The sequence below is a fragment of the Microdochium trichocladiopsis genome (genome assembly GCF_020744255.1).
Source record: "Microdochium trichocladiopsis strain MPI-CAGE-CH-0230 chromosome Unknown B0I36scaffold_5, whole genome shotgun sequence".
Classification (NCBI taxonomy): Eukaryota; Fungi; Ascomycota; class Sordariomycetes; order Xylariales; family Microdochiaceae; genus Microdochium; species Microdochium trichocladiopsis.
In genome coordinates, this window is record NW_025763548.1 from 2,539,066 (window position 1) to 2,555,885 (window position 16,820).

Consider the following 16,820-nt stretch of genomic DNA (forward strand, 5'->3'; position numbering starts at 1 on the left):
AAACGTCTCTCTGTTGTCCTACTATACCAGATGTGTTTCTCATTGCAACCGCTCTGGAGTTTACATCGCAGCAGTTGTTGCGTGAGCCGAACTGAGTCGCGCGCCGCAATCTCGTTCTCCTAAGACAAGGAGGCGGCACACGCCGAGTTACGCTGGATGCCGTACATGACTTTTTGGAATATGCAAGAGCCCACTCAGCCCGTAGCATCGACCCGGGACGTTTTAGCACACCATTTCACGCAATGCTCCAGACCATTTCTGCGTCAGATATAAATTTTTCAACAGGTCAAACAGTTTGCCTTGCCGCCGCGGGTATCATCCTTTCCCCCTCTTTCTTGATCTCATGAACCCTGCCTCCCTCATGAAGCAGCGAACTCATCCTCCTTGACAATCGTTACTCCATGCTAGCCTCGCAGACTGAGTCTAAAGCAGCTCTCTACTGTCATATTGCATGGCTTGTTCTTGCCGCAATGTATATGGTGGTGTATATATGATGATATGATGGTGTAAATGGAAAATTTGTTCTGGCGGTGTAGCCAGAGTGCGTATGCCAGGGTGGGACATATGTACAAAGAAGTATATAACAAAGGTTGCGATCGGGGGCTGCTCATAGATTAAAGCGCAGCCCCATGCCTCGGGCCAAGCCGCGAGCAGAAAAGCGGATCGTATCTTGCGATGCTGATTCACTTGGCCCTCGTGGCCGGGGGGAATTAGAAGGGGAATATGCCCGATGAGGCTGTCTATGTATTTGAACGACGTCCTTGAGAAGAAAGGGGGGGGGGAGAAAGGGGGGGAGCAAACGTGCCGCCTCCTCGTCCATTTTCTGTTGCGCGTCGGGGCCTCGGAGCCGCTTCTCCCCGCAATCCAAGTTTGGGCTGGACGATGGGGAGGCCAGCACTCTCCCGGGTTTTCTCGTGGTGGCCAGCTTAGAACATCAACAAGCCGACAAACAGCGCCAGCGCGAGGCCGACACCCGAGGCGCCGTCCCGGACAGGCGAGAAGCCGCTCGACGGAGGGGCGTCCGTCGGAGTCGTGGACGGCGAGGTCTGTGAAGAAACGGAGTCGGTGGGCTTGCCGTTGGCATGAGACGTGGTTGACTGCTTGACCGAGGCAGAGCTGCCGGTTGATGTGGCCGCGCTGGAAGAGGTGCTGGTCACGGTCGAGGCAGGAGCCGACGAGGTCTGAGCAGCAGACGAGGTGGAAGAAGTGCTGGTGGACGTGCCTAGAGCGCGGTTATTCGTGTTAGTGCGACGCTTAAATACACAAGAACACAGGCAAATAGCCAGACAATTGGGGAGGCAATCTGCGCAGTGCAAGACCAGCCTGATCTATCTGATGAGGAACATGGTGGACTCACTTGTGGGGGTGGGGGTGGGTGTGAGGGAGGTCGAGGTGGTCGTTTCCTCGGGCTCGTCCGCGGGAAGAGGACGGCCGTTCCAGGCAGCCCCAGTATCGGCATTGCGGTACCAGTTCGTGTGGGCATCACCCAGGCAGTCACCCATGGTCGTGAGCTCGTACTTGTATTTGCGCGCCTGGTCGATCATGAACTGCACCAGGGTCTTGGCAGTCTCCTCATGGATATCATGGGCAAGGGAGATGAATGAGTTGAAGCCTGGGTTGCCAGATGCTAGGGCCCCGACAAAGTTCTGGCGGGCTTTGTTGTAATCGCCTTCCCAATCCTTGGTATCGAGGTTATAGTTGGACTAAGGAAAGTGTCAGCAACTTTGGCACGGGAGTATGGCAGGATTCAATATACGAACCACGTGGTAACCCAGGGCCACGATGTCAGCTTGGCAGCCGCCATTGCAGTGAGTATACGGGGGCCGGAAGTAGGTCGGGAAGACCCCGAGAATATCCGCAATTGCGATCTCGTTGTAGATGATCTCCTCCCTCCTCTGCTGGGTCGAGATAAGGTCGAAATCCGCATGCGTATAACTGTGGCTGCCAATGTGGTGGCCCTCATTGAACATCCTCTTGACAACATCTCTGTACACTTGCTTGTTCGTGATCAGGCCCTCGACATTGTTGGCGTTGAGGAAGAACGTCGCCTTTACATTGTTTTTGGCGAGGAGGTCGAGCACTGCTCCAGTGTAGCCCGCAGGTCCATCGTCAAAGGTCAGGGCGACTTTGCCAGGAATCGTGCAGCTCTGGATATTTGGGCCGTATGGTACACTGCCCAGCTTTGGACGGTTCAGCTTCGACGTGTCCTTGCCTGGCGGCGGCGCCCGTGGACTAATAGACGCATGATCACGGTGTTCGTGGTGGGATCCGTGGGCAGCCACCAGGGGACTGGCAATGAGGATGGCCTCGAGCAGAGTGGTGGGCAACATCTTGACAAGCCGAATGGGCAACACTTCCAGCCCGAGGGAACGTGAAGAACTAGGAAGATGTTCCCGAAAAGGCTTCGCAGCAACGACTTGGGATGCGGAAAATACATAAAGGAAAGGCGCCGCACGGGGGACACCGGATCGGCGTCCCCAAGGGGGGTCCTTCAGCCTCAACTCCTACTTTGGGAATACGGGCATCGTGGGTATTCCCCACGCGGCTAGGGCGTGCTCACGGGTCCAGGGTCATGCAGGACGAAATGAGCTCAGACAGACGAATACCCTGCAGTGGTTTGACATCGTGCTGGGCGACTCCGGCCAAGCGTCGGCGTGCAGGGTGTTCCTGGGCTTGTCAGGAACCGGGGCGGCTTGGCACCAATAAGCATAGCTGCCGATACGGCTCCTGGCACCCGTTTGAGCGAAAACCCATGCCGGAAAATGCAGCAAAACGTGACTGTCAGTGTGATCCGCGCCGGTCTAATCTCCCGCGACCCCCCGGCACTTCGTATAGCCTATGCTCGCCCTATTTCTTTTGCGCTGGTCGCGTCCACGAGATTTTCTTTTTTGTCGCGAATGCAAACAGAGTGGCACCTCTGTCGTCTCAATGGCCGGTCGGGAATACGAACAGCTTTGGTCAAGTCACTGCACGGCGTTGGCGATGGCCATCACTAATGGCAGGCCAGGCCGCGCGGATTTGTCTCTAGGTAAGCCACAACCTGGGGCTACCCAGGCGCTATCAGTCTGGCGCAGCCATCCTTCCAACCGCTGTACAATAGGGTATGTTGGTTCACCAACACGTGGGTCCAATACGGCCTCCGGTCCCGCCACTGGTGTGCGCTGATGACAAGATGGCGTGACGGCGTTCCAAACCCGTGAATCTTTGGTCGTCGCATTGCTCGTGAGCTGGCAGGAAGTTCGCCGACGTCCAGGTTAATGCGCCGTGTTATTCCTGGGGTCTAACGACTAGGCTGCAGCCCAGATCAGTAACTCGGTCATCTTCTCATACCATGCTGAGCAGTCTTGGCGGCCAGCCACATGTTGGTTCTGGGCTGTCCAAGGAAGCCGACAATCAAAGAACCGATTGTGGCCAGAATGATCGTCCAAAGGGGGATTGCGCGAGGGCGACGTTGTGTGCATGTCTTGTTGTTGTGCCACGTAATAGTTGACGCAAGGTGAATCTGGCTGTGCAAAAAGCAACTCGAAAATCCGAATCGTGTCTCGAATGGACGCCACCATGACACGCCGCCGAGAGAGCACCAATTGACCATATCGTTTCCCACCTGCCGGTCTTCGAAATTGCTCAAGATATTAGAACACAGGGGCATAGCCGATAATCGAGCGAGGCTTCAGGTTGGTCGTCATATCCTCGATTGCATACGCGCATTGGTGAAAGCCCACAGCAGTCGTATACACCCAGACCATAGTGATGGGCGGTTCAGGTGTCGGATCTACGCCAGCTTGAGATCCTCCTGGAGCTTCAACACGCGCATCGACTGTATGTGGAGTCTGGCAACCCCACAACAACTATTGGCACCGTTAAGACAGCACCACACTAGAACTAATAGCTTAGAGTAGTGAGCCACAAGTCATGATCCGAAGCGATCGTATCTGGTCACCAATTGCGGTGAAAGTCATCCAGACAGGCAAGAGAAGAGAAAAGTTATATGTCTTCTGAGATTGACGGAAACTTTGGTTGAGGTACCTTAGGAGCTGTTTGGCAATATCCCAGGATGATCACCCTTCATGTAGGAGTTGATGTACGCAAAGCCAAGTGCAGCGAGCTCGACATACACACAGAATCGTGGCTTCACGCCGCCCGGATAAAGTCAGGAAGCCGAAGTCGCTACAGGAGGGAACCTGGCGAAAGAGGCTTGCGCAATTCAGTGTCACGACTTAACTGCGGTCAGGAGGGTGCATTATTATGGAACGGACTCTTCCTACAACTTCGACTCCCACTGCGCCTGTGCGAAAGTCGCTGCTGACTTTGGCTGATCCTGGTGTTCTGCGATTGTTGAATATCTGGGCCACGGACCATGTTCTTTGTTTGATACCAGCTCGCTGGGATTCAACCCCTTGCGGCTCCACGATGACGCCTGTGACTGCGACAGCATTACGGTTGCCAATGGGCCAGTCACAACTCGAATGGCGACAAGATCGCATCTCATACCGAACTGCTGTCATAAACGTAGGCACATGGCTGATTTACATACATGGATGGATGGGCAAGGGTCTGAACCAAACCATCGGTCGCGTTTCTGGTGTCACGTTCGTGGACCACTGCTCCATATTGGTGTCTCGCTTGGCGCAGCATGCCGACGTAACGTGCCACAGCTGCGGTAGCATGTAATCGTCTTCTGCTCGTGAGACGCCAGAGCACGTGCCGATAAGGTTGCAGTTCTGACAGGCGTGGTTTGCGCAACGCACGAAATAGTGGCGATAATCGTGCTGCACACTGCACTTGCACTGCCTCAGCCATGAAAAGTGGGCTGCCTCCAGCATAACCTTGCACAAGACGAGTGTGCCTCGGGTAGTGGTGGCGGCTGCGTACCGCCTGGAGCGCAGCAGCAAGGGTTTTGGGAGGAGCAGACACGTGCAAGTCGGCGGGCGGGCCAGGAGCTGGGCCAGCTGCATGACCCTGAAAGGTGTCAGACCACAGACGTGTGATCTCCAGTCGTTTCGCAGTCGAGGAGCCACCAGTTTGTAGCAGGAGGTTTCAGAACTGGCTCTCGGCCTGACGAGACGTGAACAGGACAGGGCCACGCGCGCCGCAGTACCAACAACGACGAGGACTGCTGAGGTGAATGACGGCCTCATACAAGCGATTGGCAAAGGAGGGGGGAGGGGGCTGGACGCTACCCCGCCCTGATCAAGTTCCTTGCGAAGGAGGCTAGGGAGGTGCTGGTTGCGAACAGGAGAGGGAGTGGCTTGGGGGCGCAGCGACATGAAGCTGAACAACTCTGTTGGCGTGCATGGTGGTGGTGAACAAGTGTTTGCAGAAAGGCGCAGAATGGACGGGCTGATTGGTGGAATTGTGCAGGGCTCTTGGGCTGGGACTACCGCCGACGGGCTGGAGGCGGGGATGATGCCGTCAAGATGCCAACCCATTCAATGATTGATTGAATGATTGAATGATTCGCAGACCACACATCGTTTAGTCCGGGCCCCAGACGTGTCTGTGCTCGAGTTAAGAATTGAGGAAGGGAGGACAAGAAGCCACACAAAGCTTGGTGCACGTGAGGTGAGGCTGGGCGCGGCAGTGGGGACCAAAGTGGTGCGCAGCTGGGAGGGCGGAAGGCGCACAGACCGCAGGAGTTGCGAGGCCGCAGGGGCGGGCGGGGCCGCTGCCGTTTCGGGGCACCGTTTCTCAGGCTACGAGCGGACCATGCACTGCCCGCGGTTGCGCAAGTGGTCTGCAGAGGTCGAGGCTCGCCCGCTGGGGCACGAGCAGACCAGGCCAGGCGATGATGGCATCGCTCCTCCAGGGCACCCCAACCCACACAACCGGCCAGCAACCAACTTGCGTGGATCTGCTGCTCTCGCCAGGCCCTCCTGCAATTAAGGCCCCGAAGGCCGTCTCGTGTCACCTCCTGATTGTGGTTGCATTCCTGGGCACAACTCACCTTCTGTATTATCTCCTGCAGGCCTTCTGGTTGCTCCTCGTCTTGCACGTTCCGTCTTTCCAAGTCTTGAACAGCCCCGGGCCAGCCGCACGCATCCACCACACAACAGCAACCGCCAGGATACCGGCGCTTATTGCGTAACTTCGGGTCCCTCGTCGCCCTCAACAAACGCCTCCTCCCACCAACACCATCGCCGACCACCCTTCCAGCGTTTCGAATCGCAAAACGTCGCAGAATCCCCGTGGCAGCCTACCCCGTCCTGCCGACCACACATTATTCTCACTCGTACCCGGATCGACTTTCCCCAATCTCGGCCACACACCATACCCGATCCTAGTCTCTGGCGCCCACTCGAAGCCCTGGCAGTATCGAGGCCTTCGCCTGCTCCCGACTACACAACCCGCCCTGTTGCTTCGAAGCAGCGCATCATCCTAGCACCCCTCCGGTGGGACAATTGCATCCAAGGCGACCATCCTGTCGACCAGAACGACGCCAGCAGCATACTATCGTCGCACCCACTCAACAATTGAATTCTCGTCTGGTTGACTGTCCCTGATTGTTTCGGGCTTTAAACAATCAGTTATTCTATGCAACGTTAAAGAATTTCGGACGGCATAAAAAATTACAGAGTCGACCAAGTGCGAACCAGACGGCCACTCGAACACCCACTCTACGAACCCAGCGTGCAACATCTGATACGCATTCCGCCTCCGCCAGGCGACGACTTTGTCGTCCGCCTCTGTATAGACGGCCTTCGCAATGGATCCACGAGCGCTCGAAGTTGTCCTCGATGCCGCAAATACGCTGTATGCGAGGGCAAACGAAACCAGTCCGGTACCGGCAACAGAGATGAGCCGGCCAGCTTACTTCAAAGCTATCGGTATCGGTTTGGCCATCGCCTCTGGGTGCTTCATTGGTGTCTCGTTTGTCATGAAGAAGGTTGGTCTGCTCAAGGCGAACGAGAAATACAACGAGGTCGCTGGTGAGGGCTATGGCTACCTTAAGAATTTCCACTGGTGGGCGGGCATGACCCTCATGATCTTTGGCGAGGTCTGCAACTTTGGCGCCATGATTTTCACCGACGCCATCCTCGTCACCGCTCTCGGAGCGCTGTCCGTGGTTATCACCACGATCCTCTCAGCCATCTTTCTGAAGGAACGATTGAGTCTCATTGGCAAGGTTGCATGTTTCTTGTGCATATTGGGAGCCACCATCATTGTCCTCAACTCTCCGGCAGAGTCGGCTGTGGCCAATATCCAGGAAATGCAGAGCTTCGTGATAGCTCCAGCGTTTTTGGCTTATGCCGGCTGCATCATTCTTGGCATCGCCTTCGCAATCTTCTGGTTGGGTCCGCGATACGGAAACAAGAACATGTTTACCTACATCTCAATCTGCAGCTGGGCTGGCGCACTCAGTGTTGTTGCCACTCAGGGCCTTGGCGCTGCTATTGCTGCTCAGGCTGGCGGCACGCCACAGTTCAACCAATGGTTCCTCTACGTTCTTCTCGTCTTCATGATAGGAACACTGCTGGTCGAGATTGTATTTCTGAACGTAAGTCCACTCTAAACCCCCTCGAGACAAAGCAGTCTGCTGACACATTGCGCCGTATATAGAAAGCTCTGAATATCTACAATGCCGCTATGGTAACACCAACCTACTACGTCTACTTTACAAGCACAACCATCATCACCTCGGCAATCCTTTTCAAGGGGTTCAAGGGTACAGCAATGCAAATAGTCACAGTGGTAATGGGCTTCCTCACCATTTCCTCTGGTGTGGTACTGTTGCAGCTGTCCAAGTCTGCCAAGGATGTGCCCGACACGGCGGTCTTTGCTGGTGACCTTGACCAGATTCAGACGATTGCGGAGCAGGAACAACCAGAGACTGAGCCTAAGGCCGATGCCATTCGCGGTGCGGCCGCTATTGTCCGACGCTTCTCAACCACACGCCAGAAGATGGAAGAGGAAGAATTCAGACGGCTTCACGAAGAGAAGCAGATGGAACGCCTCGCCCCTGTCAGCGAAGATGGCCAGCCAGAATTTCACTGGGACGGGTTGCGGCGGCGGCGTACCACCATTGGCAGTCAACACAGTCGGCGAATCGCCACTCCTCGCTCCGTTGAAACTCCTGCGCATCCGCCTCTTGGCAGGACGCACTGGCCGACTGAGGAGGAGCTCGAGGAAGAGCGTGCTCGCCAGATGTCGCCAGCCCTGACGAGCATAGTTGGCACTATACGCAGTCGCGCCCGAAGTGTATTGTTGCCAGGCCATCCCGACTTTAACCACCAGGACGACAACTACCCACCACTACCACCTCTGCCCAATCAGCAGAGTCCTATGCACCCTGTCCAGTTGACAGACATAAGTTACGGTGGAGCCGCCGGTGTGGAGTCGGATGGTGGCCGGCGTATACAATTTGGTGACCCGCATCGCCCGACTACAGGCACCAGTTCCCTAGCACCACCGACACCACCGCCTCATGGGGGCAACTACACGGCCAGGCGGCAGTTCTCGTTCCAGAATGTGTTCCGTCGTCATCAAGCCGATGGCGCGCCCGATCAGCACGAGGAACCAGAAGTACATACGCTGCAGCCTGCGCGCCGGGCACTGCGCTCTCGTGGCTACTCTGATCGACAGATGCCACCGATTAAGGACGCGACTGAGGAAGAAAGACTTGGGCTCGTTAAGGGCGACTCCGCGTCCATGCCAGCACTGCCTCTCTATTCCGATGAGATGGAGCAGGCAGGCTATAGGTATGAGGACAACAAGCAGCCGTACGAAACTCACGGCCGACTGATTACGAGCCCCCCACGGCGACCGAGTGACGAATCAGAGTTGGAGACTATGGACTACGAGGAGAGTCGCAAGAGATGGAGGGAGCGCTCGGAGAGCCGTGGTCCTTCACCAGGAGCCTCGCCTCCACGTGGCGGGCCACCGAAGAGTTCTGGTGCTTCGCGGGGCAATGGCGGATCTTTCATCTGATCTACGCCAAACGGCCCAGATGTGTGGGGGCTTTGGCGAGCTTGGACAAAACTAATTGAACGATGTTATGAGACAAACTGTTGCCATCGAGGCGGGTTCCTTATGGGTGCAACAACGACATCGGTACGGGGATAGAACAAATGGAGGGTCAAGAGAGCGGGAGTGGAAAAAGGCTCGGGTTAATAAGCATTTGACTGTATGCAAGGCGTTCTGGACTCTGCCATGTGGGTTTCGCATTGAAGGCGCCGAGGTGTTTCCTTGCAAACGACCTGGGATCCTGTTGCGACGAGCGAGCCTGCGTTTCGGCCTGGCTTGATTGCAGAATACATGGTAGTAACTTATACATTTGGCAATAGCTTGTAATGAACATTTAGTACAAACTTTGCACACCGTCTCCCCTGCAGCTATCGGTGGATGATGTTGAATGATGTAATCTTGGGCCTGGCCTTTTAGCTCTAAGGTGTCTACAGAGCCGATCACCCATTGACCCGCACTTTCAAAACGTGGAGCAGCCGTCTTGCTGTCCAGCTCCCCTTACACACCGCAGCGTCCAATCATTTAAGCTCCCGTCCAACAAACTACACAACCGCGATTCCCGGGAACTAACCCTTTGAGAACCGCGACGGTGCCTGTCCGAGCCTGAGGTCCCAGCAAGTATGGCAAGGAAGCCAAACCTTCTCCTCTGCTTTGATGCATTCGGCACTTTGTTCCGCCCGAAGTACAGCGTGGCCCACCAGTACGGGGACGTAGCCAGGCAGTGCGGGCTCACCGGGTTCCGCGACGAAGATTTACAGGCCAGCCTGAAGGCCGCCATGAAGGCCGAGTCGAAGCAGAATCCAAACTTTGGCAGGGCGACGGGGCTCGGTGCCACAAAGTGGTGGACAAACGTACGTCATGTGGGCTCGAGATGATTGCACAAAATGCCCTCGTGCCGGTACCTACTTCACTCAGTTTTTCGAGTCCCCAAAGCTCACAGCCGTCGGCAGGTTATCCACAACACGTTCAAGCCGCTCCTCTCTGGCACCTCCGAGACGATCCCGGCAGACCTCGCGCCGAGATTGCTGCACCGCTTTGCCACGGTCGAGGCCTACACGCTGGAGTCGCCGGATCTGGTGTCCCAGCTGCGTTCGCTCAAGACCTCGGAATCCTCGTCCTCGGCTGTATGCGGCAAGGGGCCAGTGTTTGACCGGATCATCATTGGCGTCGTCACGAACTCGGACGATCGCGTGCCGGGGATACTGTCGTCGGCAGGCTTCTCCGTCAGCCCGCTGCGCTTCGGCACGGAGCTCAGCGACCCCGCGGCACTGGCGGCGGTGGGCGATGCGGGCCACGATATCGACTTCCACTGCATGTCATATGATGTCGGTGTCGAGAAGCCCGACCGCGCCATATTTGCGGCGGCAGAGTCAATGCTGAAGCGCGTGCTTGCTGCGCGTGAGGCGATGGGAGGCGATGGTGCGCCTCAACTTCACGAGGGGCCGTGGGAGAAGATCTACGTCGGGGATGAGTATGCGAAGGATGTCGAGGGGTCACTAAATGCAGGCTGGCGCCCGGTCCTGCTGGACCACGAGGGTCCCTCGAGCACGCCTGATGGCCGTCGCATTCTAATGCTTGAGGAGGCTGGCCATGACACCTTTTCTATTGCAAGCTTGTTTGAAAAGGCGCCGGTAATTGGCGTACGCAGCATTCAAGAGCTGGTCAAATGGCTTCGCAACGACGTCTGAATTGATTCTGCCTTCGTCGCGCTGCTACAATACAACGAAGAGTTCTGGCCACAATCTCAACGAGAACTCCGTAGCCAACACGCCCAGAAACCACCAGCGTGTTAACCGGCCGCCCCTTGAGCACCGAGGCACCCACCCGGGCGCGGCACTTCCAGCCTCACAATCGTCTTGATGATCATCATGCCGCCGGCGTCACTCATCGAGCCACCCCAGAGCCCTGTTTGCACACTCAATGATGTCAAGCACGGCATAGGTCTGGATCCCCGCGAAGCTGCTGCCAAGGACTGGGACACTGGGTATCGGACTGCTTGCGGTTGTTCATGGCACGTGGGTGATGTCTCCAGTGCCAACGGCTCAGCAACAAGCCTGCTTCATGGCTATCAAACTCAAATAACCCGCAAGATAGATTTTGGGATCCTTTCATTCACAGTGATATAATCCCATTTGTTTCCGAATGAGTACTCTATGCGGATGCCAGATACCACTGCAGCTGTCAACTCGTCCGGTTTTGCTTCCTCGAGATGTTGAGACAAGTCCCCTGCGACCACCATTATCGATCTACGACTTCTTAGGCATGCTTGAACGTCTTGATGACGTTCCCGGCAGGGTACCATTTTATAAACATCATGAGAGGGGCCAGTCAGTGTATAGGCGAAGACGGGCCGTTGTGCCAGCCCACCACGAGTTCCGCGTTGCCATACTGGTCCGCCATGTCAAAGCAGTCCAGGCCGGCGAGCTGCCACAGTCCGGAGATCTCGAGGTCACGAACCCCAGCCGTGGTTCAATCAGGACAGCACGTTGGCCAGTCCTTAGCATGGCCCTGGTCGATAAGGTTCAGCGGTACTAAACGGGAGGGGGTTGTCTCAGTGCCGAACCGACAGCCGGCAGTGTCGTACATCACTCCATGGCTGAATTTCGGGGAACCGGTGCATGTGCCCTCGCCCCAGGGTTACATGCGTCATCCCCGCCCAGCACGGCAGCCTCGGACCCCCGCACAGGGGAGCGTGGAGAAGTGGAGTTGTCGATGCTTTCCCCAGGATCTGCATGATCGGCCGGGGATTCGGGCAAACTTGGCCAATCAGGGACAAGTCTAGATCTCTTCTGTCCCTGGCAGTTTGCTGAAAGAGAGAATCCAGTCTCTCCTCCAGGCGTATTTCTCCGTATATGTTCTTGCGGAGAACTCGGGGCCTAGCTGTGCCGGCGGTCTTCCGGCGCTCATCAGACTAGTTGAGCCGTAGATGAGCACCACGCTGTTGCTTGCCACGAGAATCTTTGAGGACTTGTTCACAACACCCTCCACCGTCCATATGTACATGTCCGTGGTTGCTGTCATAAGATGGAGTACCCTGGCCCCTTTTTAAGCGTCGATTCACAGCAACCATTGCCTCGGCGCGGTTGCCACTCGAGTAGTGCCTCCAGGTCTTGGGCAAGGAGCGCCCGCACTCTTTACGTATGATGACCAAGCTTTCGTACAAGCTTCTTTCCCAGCGTTGCCTCTAAGGAAAAACAGGAACAAGAAAATTGCAATCTGCCACCAGTTTACCCCACAAACGGCCCGGTTGGGTTTCCAACCTCGTCATCCCGGGCGACTTAGGCAGGATTAGCTCCATAATGACTCCAACTTCTCCACGCCTTCCCCGCGCCACGGGCAACAAGGGCTCGCTGGAAATCGCACAATGATCGGCACTGGACCGGGGAAATCTTGAGTGTTCGGCAGATGCCGTGGGAGACTGACGATCTCCAGGCTGGGATGTTTGTATAAAGGATTGACTCTGGTATGTCGTTGGATCTAGTGTTCTTCATCACGGTTCTGCTCGATCGTCCTGAGCTCACCTCTTGACTTCCTTACCATTTTGCCACAAGCACACAAATGGCTTCTGGAATCATCTTGTTGTTCAGCGCCGCCGTTGCCAGGGCGCAACAGGTCTACATTCCTGGGACATGGCCAGCACTGCCCAGCCAATGTAGCAACTACTCAGAAACACCTTCCGAGCCAACTTACTCCTTCACACCGTTCTCCTACACCCAGACCGAAACAACACGGACTCCCATCAGTGCCACGCCGGGGCCCTCGACGACGTATGCGCCGCCTTACAGCTCCTTGAGCCACCTAGTGCCAAACCTGTCGACCACAACATGGGGCAATTGGGATCCCAATGCTACCGTCACAGCCAGTGACACCCAGGACCCATACGGGCAGGCGGCCTGGACCGCACTCTGGGAGCGCGCAGACATCGCAAACTTTACTTTCCGTGGGCTCTACAGCACCACGGTGGAACCGACCCCTGTGCCCACCAGCGAGCTGATCCTGCCGCCACCAGATTACTTTGGGCCTCAGGATTGCATTAAATTCCCCAAGGGTTTCGAGTTTGGCGTCGCTGGGTCGGCCTCGCAGATCGAGGGTGCAATTGCGGACCAGGGACGAACTCCCACCTTGATGGAGACGTTGGGGACGGTGAACAAGGACTATGTGACCAATGAGAACTACTACCTGTACAAGCAAGACATTGTGCGTATTGCCTCCATGGGAGTCAGGTACTATTCGTTCTCAATCCCCTGGACTCGCATCCTCCCGTTCGTGTTCGAGGGATCGCCCGTCAATCAAGAAGGACTTGATCATTACGACGACCTCATCAACTTTACCATTGAACGCGGCTTGATTCCAGTGGTGACGCTTATTCATTTCGACACACCGTTGCAGTTCTACGGCAATCTCTCGACTACGAGTGACCCGCCGCTTGTCGGCTACGTCAACGGGGCATATCAGAATGAGACGTTCGAAGACGCCTTTGTCAACTATGGCAAGATCGTCATGACACACTTCGCCGACCGCGTGCCCATCTGGTACACCTTCAATGAGCCGCTCCTGTACAGCTACAACGGCAAGAGCATCAACACGGTGATCAAGTCCCATGCGCGGCTGTACCACTTCTACCACGACGAGATCTGCGGGACAGGCCAAGTCGCGCTCAAGTTCAACGACAACTTTGGCGTCCCGCGCGATCCCAAGAACCAGTCCGACATTGACGCGGCGAACCACTTCAACGACTTCCAGCTCGCCACCTTTGGCAACCCCATCTTCCTGGGCAAGGACTACCCGGAGGCCTTCAAGATGACGATCCCGGACTACGTGCCGCTCTCGGCCGACGACCTCGCCTACATCAACGGCACCGCCGACTTCCTCGGGATCGACCCCTACACGGCGACCGTCGTGTCCCCGCCGGACTACGGCATCCCCGCGTGCGCGAGCAACAGCTCGGACCCGTTCTTCCCGTACTGCGTCAACCAGAGCACCCTGACGACGAATGGGTGGAACATTGGCTACCGCTCGCAGAGCTACGTCTACATCACCCCGACGTACCTGCGGACGTACCTCAACTACCTCTGGAACACGTTCCGGAAGCCCGTCGTCATCTCCGAGTTCGGCTTCCCCGTGTTCGCCGAGGCCGAGAAGGCGGAGCTGTCCGACCAGCTGTACGACACGCCGCGGAGCATCTACTACCTGAGCTTCCTGAGCGAGACGCTCAAGGCCATCTGGGAGGACGGCGTCCACGTGCGGGGCATCTACGCGTGGAGCTTTGCGGACAACTGGGAGTTTGGGGACTATGACGCGCATTTCGGGGTCCAGACGGTCAATCGGACGACGCAGGTGCGCAACTATAAGAAGAGCTTCTTTGACCTGGCGGATTTCATGGTGGCGAGGTTGCAGGATTGAGTGGCGTGGGGAGGAGGAGAAGAAAAAAGAAAAAAAAAAAGAAGAAAAAGGAATAGAAAAGAACGATACTCACAAGAGGATGGGAACGAAGCACGCAGATGGGATTTGTAAACATAGTTGACACCTCTCATAGTCCGTGCCCCTGAAGTCCGTTGATCGTGAGTTTCGAGGTTCCACAACCTCAATTCCGTGTATGGACTGCTCCTGTGACAGTCCACCATTTCTAAAGCAACTGAATTGGCATGCCGAAACACTCGTCACTCCTGGCCCCCAAGGTACATACCCACAAGCAAGTCACTCACACGAGCCAAACGAGCTTGCATCCGAACATCGGGGCCTCCCCTTAAAGAAGATAGTTAATTGACTGTGAGGCTTGTGCGCGAGCTGCACTTGTCGAATAACCCATGATCTAATTTTCACCAGGGATGACTCTAGTTGAAAGAGGAAAGAACAATGTCAGCCAGAGGTGCGAGATGGTTATGAGAGTCCAAAGACGAATTGTAACCTACCCTGCCATCCCAGCACCAGAATGTACCGCTATCCTCGACTCCCTTGGCCGCAATGACCTTCATCATGCCAGACACGCTCTCCGCAGGAGTAATCTGTCCCTGGACTTGCCAGCCAAGCTGCACGTTGGCCATATCGCTACGGGCATCTCGCATGTGCTTGAGTCATCTCCTGCCACAAATGCAGTCCGTGGGAAGGAAAAAGGTTGAGTGCACTCACGTCTGCACCTCTCCCGGATGGAGAGCCAGGACTGTTGCCATCTTCTTGCGACGATCCGTGGACCGCGCAAGCTCCGCAGCCATGTGCCGCAGCATCTGGTTCAGGGCGGCTTTGCTGGCGGCGTAGGCGGCGAAGCCGTCCTCATACGAGAGGAAATTCGTGGTCGAGCCCGAGTCGGAAGATATGAAGACGAGCTTTTGCGGTGGAAGCGGCGACAACTCGAGGAGTTTCTGGGCGCAAATTATGGGCCCAATGGTATTGGTGTGCAGATGCTGCGCAAAGGCTGAGAATGATCTGGATAGTGCGACCTCGAGAGTCAGTGTGAGAGAGACGGTGGATTGGAAGTTCTCTGGTGGTTTGAAAGTGTGCAGGCGTTCCCTTCGTTTTTGAGGCGAGCTTACACTTCTGTCGCTCTGTTGGGATACTGCAGAATGCCCGCGTTCAGGACGACGGTACTGATGACCATGCCGTTGTCTAGATGTTGTTGCATCGTGCCAGCGAATGTCTGGAGCGTAGCCAGTTAATAAAACAACGACTTGAATATTTCTCTCTAGTTCTCCTTGAATCGACATGTAATCGTTCTAATACTCCTCGCCACAAGAAGTGTCAGCTCAACGGGGCACTACTTACGCTGAGAGAGTCCTCGTTGGAAACATCACACTCCTCAACGACACATCGCTTCCTGGCGTCCAGCGAGTCCAGAAGCTCGTACAAGCGCGGGGCATTGGACGGATCCTGCACTGCAGCGACTACTCGCACATGCTGCTGCGTCTGATCCTTGTCCTTCTGGCTCGCTGGAGCCTGCGACGGCGTGGGCTGTTGCAGCAGCTTGTTGACGAATTCGAGGCCAATGCCACGTGCACGTGAGGCGCCAACTACTACCCACGTCTCGCCACCGTTCTTGTACAATGTCATTTGAGAGCTGGCTGCTCGTTGGCATCAGTAGTGATCAAGATGGGATTATGCTGCGAAAATGGCTTGAGTTTGTACATCGTCTACTTTGAATCTACTCTGAACTTTGCCCCTCATCTGCCAACCAAAAAGTCAAATACAGCAAGGCCAATCAGAAATGCCAGAGCTGCTGGTGCAGTCTAGAATCCCGCACCTCGCCCTCTTGCCCCTTCTGGGCGCACCATCATCCCTGATTCGTCCCAGTCCTTTTTAGAAGCCCCCGAAACTGGCGACTTGACCGGAGCAGATGGTGAATCCGTCCAGAAGAATGGTATGTCACTTTTGTTGTCGCCATTTCCAGGAAATTGTCGGAGTCTATGCGCCGAAAAGACAAGCTTGTCTCGTAGGCACATGCCGGACACGATGACGCCCAGATGCGAGTGCAGCACGCACAACCTCGAAAAGCCGATACCATAAGATCCGGCTTAAGTACGCGCATTCGTACGTAGCGTATCGAAGCGTATCTTAGTAGTGTCTGGTACACCTGCCCGTTTATCTATGCGTACATTGTACAGTAGTATGTCACCTCGCCCTTCGGAGGAGAGCCGACGGGCCGCATCGTTGCATGGCAACGCACGGGTCACATCGGATGCGGCGCCCTTTTGACTCTGGAGTGTCTTCGGTTGAAGGAGCGGAAGCCCCGAATGCCCTCCCCTTCTCGCACGCTCATTGCCACCTGCCTCTTCTGGCGCGTGCGCCATTTTTTTACAAAGGACGTAGTATGCGGATAATTAAAAAAAAAAAAAAAAAAAAAAACTGCGGGACCCCCTCCCCCTGCT

The 16,820-nt window shown here is 55.9% G+C and overlaps 6 protein-coding genes across 6 annotated transcripts; 4 read left to right on the forward strand and 2 right to left on the reverse strand.

The window, feature by feature from the left end:
* Positions 1-926: 926 nt before the first annotated feature.
* B0I36DRAFT_349444 (uncharacterized protein) lies at positions 927-2,330 on the reverse strand (the record flags this gene model as incomplete). The annotated part of the gene is made up of 3 exons (XM_046156794.1): positions 927-1,222; positions 1,358-1,703; positions 1,761-2,330. 3 exons carry the CDS (start codon positions 2,328-2,330, stop codon positions 927-929), a joined length of 1,212 nt encoding a protein of 403 aa, XP_046013040.1.
* A 4,463-nt stretch (positions 2,331-6,793) lies between these two features.
* Positions 6,794-8,925, forward strand: B0I36DRAFT_243255 (magnesium transporter NIPA-domain-containing protein; the record flags this gene model as incomplete). Its single annotated transcript, XM_046149973.1, has 2 exons — positions 6,794-7,495; positions 7,558-8,925. 2 exons carry the CDS (start codon positions 6,794-6,796, stop codon positions 8,923-8,925), a joined length of 2,070 nt encoding a protein of 689 aa, XP_046013041.1.
* Positions 8,926-9,581: 656 nt separating this feature from the next.
* On the forward strand, positions 9,582-10,649 carry B0I36DRAFT_349447 (uncharacterized protein; the record flags this gene model as incomplete). The annotated part of the gene is made up of 2 exons (XM_046156795.1): positions 9,582-9,812; positions 9,912-10,649. The coding sequence occupies 2 exons, from the start codon at positions 9,582-9,584 to the stop codon at positions 10,647-10,649; spliced, it is 969 nt and encodes a 322-aa protein (XP_046013042.1).
* Positions 10,650-11,137: 488 nt separating this feature from the next.
* B0I36DRAFT_323770 (uncharacterized protein) lies at positions 11,138-11,850 on the forward strand. The gene has a single exon (XM_046154018.1). It carries the CDS (start codon positions 11,240-11,242, stop codon positions 11,741-11,743), a length of 504 nt encoding a protein of 167 aa, XP_046013043.1. The 5' UTR covers positions 11,138-11,239; the 3' UTR covers positions 11,744-11,850.
* A 648-nt stretch (positions 11,851-12,498) lies between these two features.
* On the forward strand, positions 12,499-14,754 carry B0I36DRAFT_409721 (beta-glucosidase A). The gene has a single exon (XM_046161897.1). The coding sequence runs from the start codon at positions 12,520-12,522 to the stop codon at positions 14,362-14,364; it is 1,845 nt and encodes a 614-aa protein (XP_046013044.1). The 5' UTR covers positions 12,499-12,519; the 3' UTR covers positions 14,365-14,754.
* B0I36DRAFT_323774 (uncharacterized protein) lies at positions 14,384-16,044 on the reverse strand. The gene is made up of 5 exons (XM_046154019.1): positions 15,721-16,044; positions 15,492-15,595; positions 15,091-15,384; positions 14,874-15,009; positions 14,384-14,795 (listed from the first exon to the last, which is right to left on the reverse strand). Exons 1-5 carry the CDS (start codon positions 16,003-16,005, stop codon positions 14,781-14,783), a joined length of 834 nt encoding a protein of 277 aa, XP_046013045.1. The 5' UTR covers positions 16,006-16,044; the 3' UTR covers positions 14,384-14,780.
* Positions 16,045-16,820: the final 776 nt, after the last annotated feature.

What these genes read in the sequence shown, in the direction of transcription:
- B0I36DRAFT_323774 (XM_046154019.1), bottom strand. Translation starts at nt 16,005, where the DNA reads ATGACATTGTACAAGAACGGTGGCGAGACGTGGGTAGTAGTTGGCGCC. An exon ending in CCCAACAGAGCGACAGAAGT is followed by an intron (nt 15,385 to 15,491) that starts GTAAGCTCGCCT and finishes CGCACTATCCAG; the next exon opens with ATCATTCTCAGCCTTTGCGC. An exon ending in CATCCGGGAGAGGTGCAGAC is followed by an intron (nt 15,010 to 15,090) that starts GTGAGTGCACTC and finishes AGATGCCCGTAG; the next exon opens with CGATATGGCCAACGTGCAGC.
- B0I36DRAFT_409721 (XM_046161897.1), top strand. Translation starts at nt 12,520, where the DNA reads ATGGCTTCTGGAATCATCTTGTTGTTCAGCGCCGCCGTTGCCAGGGCG.
- B0I36DRAFT_323770 (XM_046154018.1), top strand. Translation starts at nt 11,240, where the DNA reads ATGACGTTCCCGGCAGGGTACCATTTTATAAACATCATGAGAGGGGCC.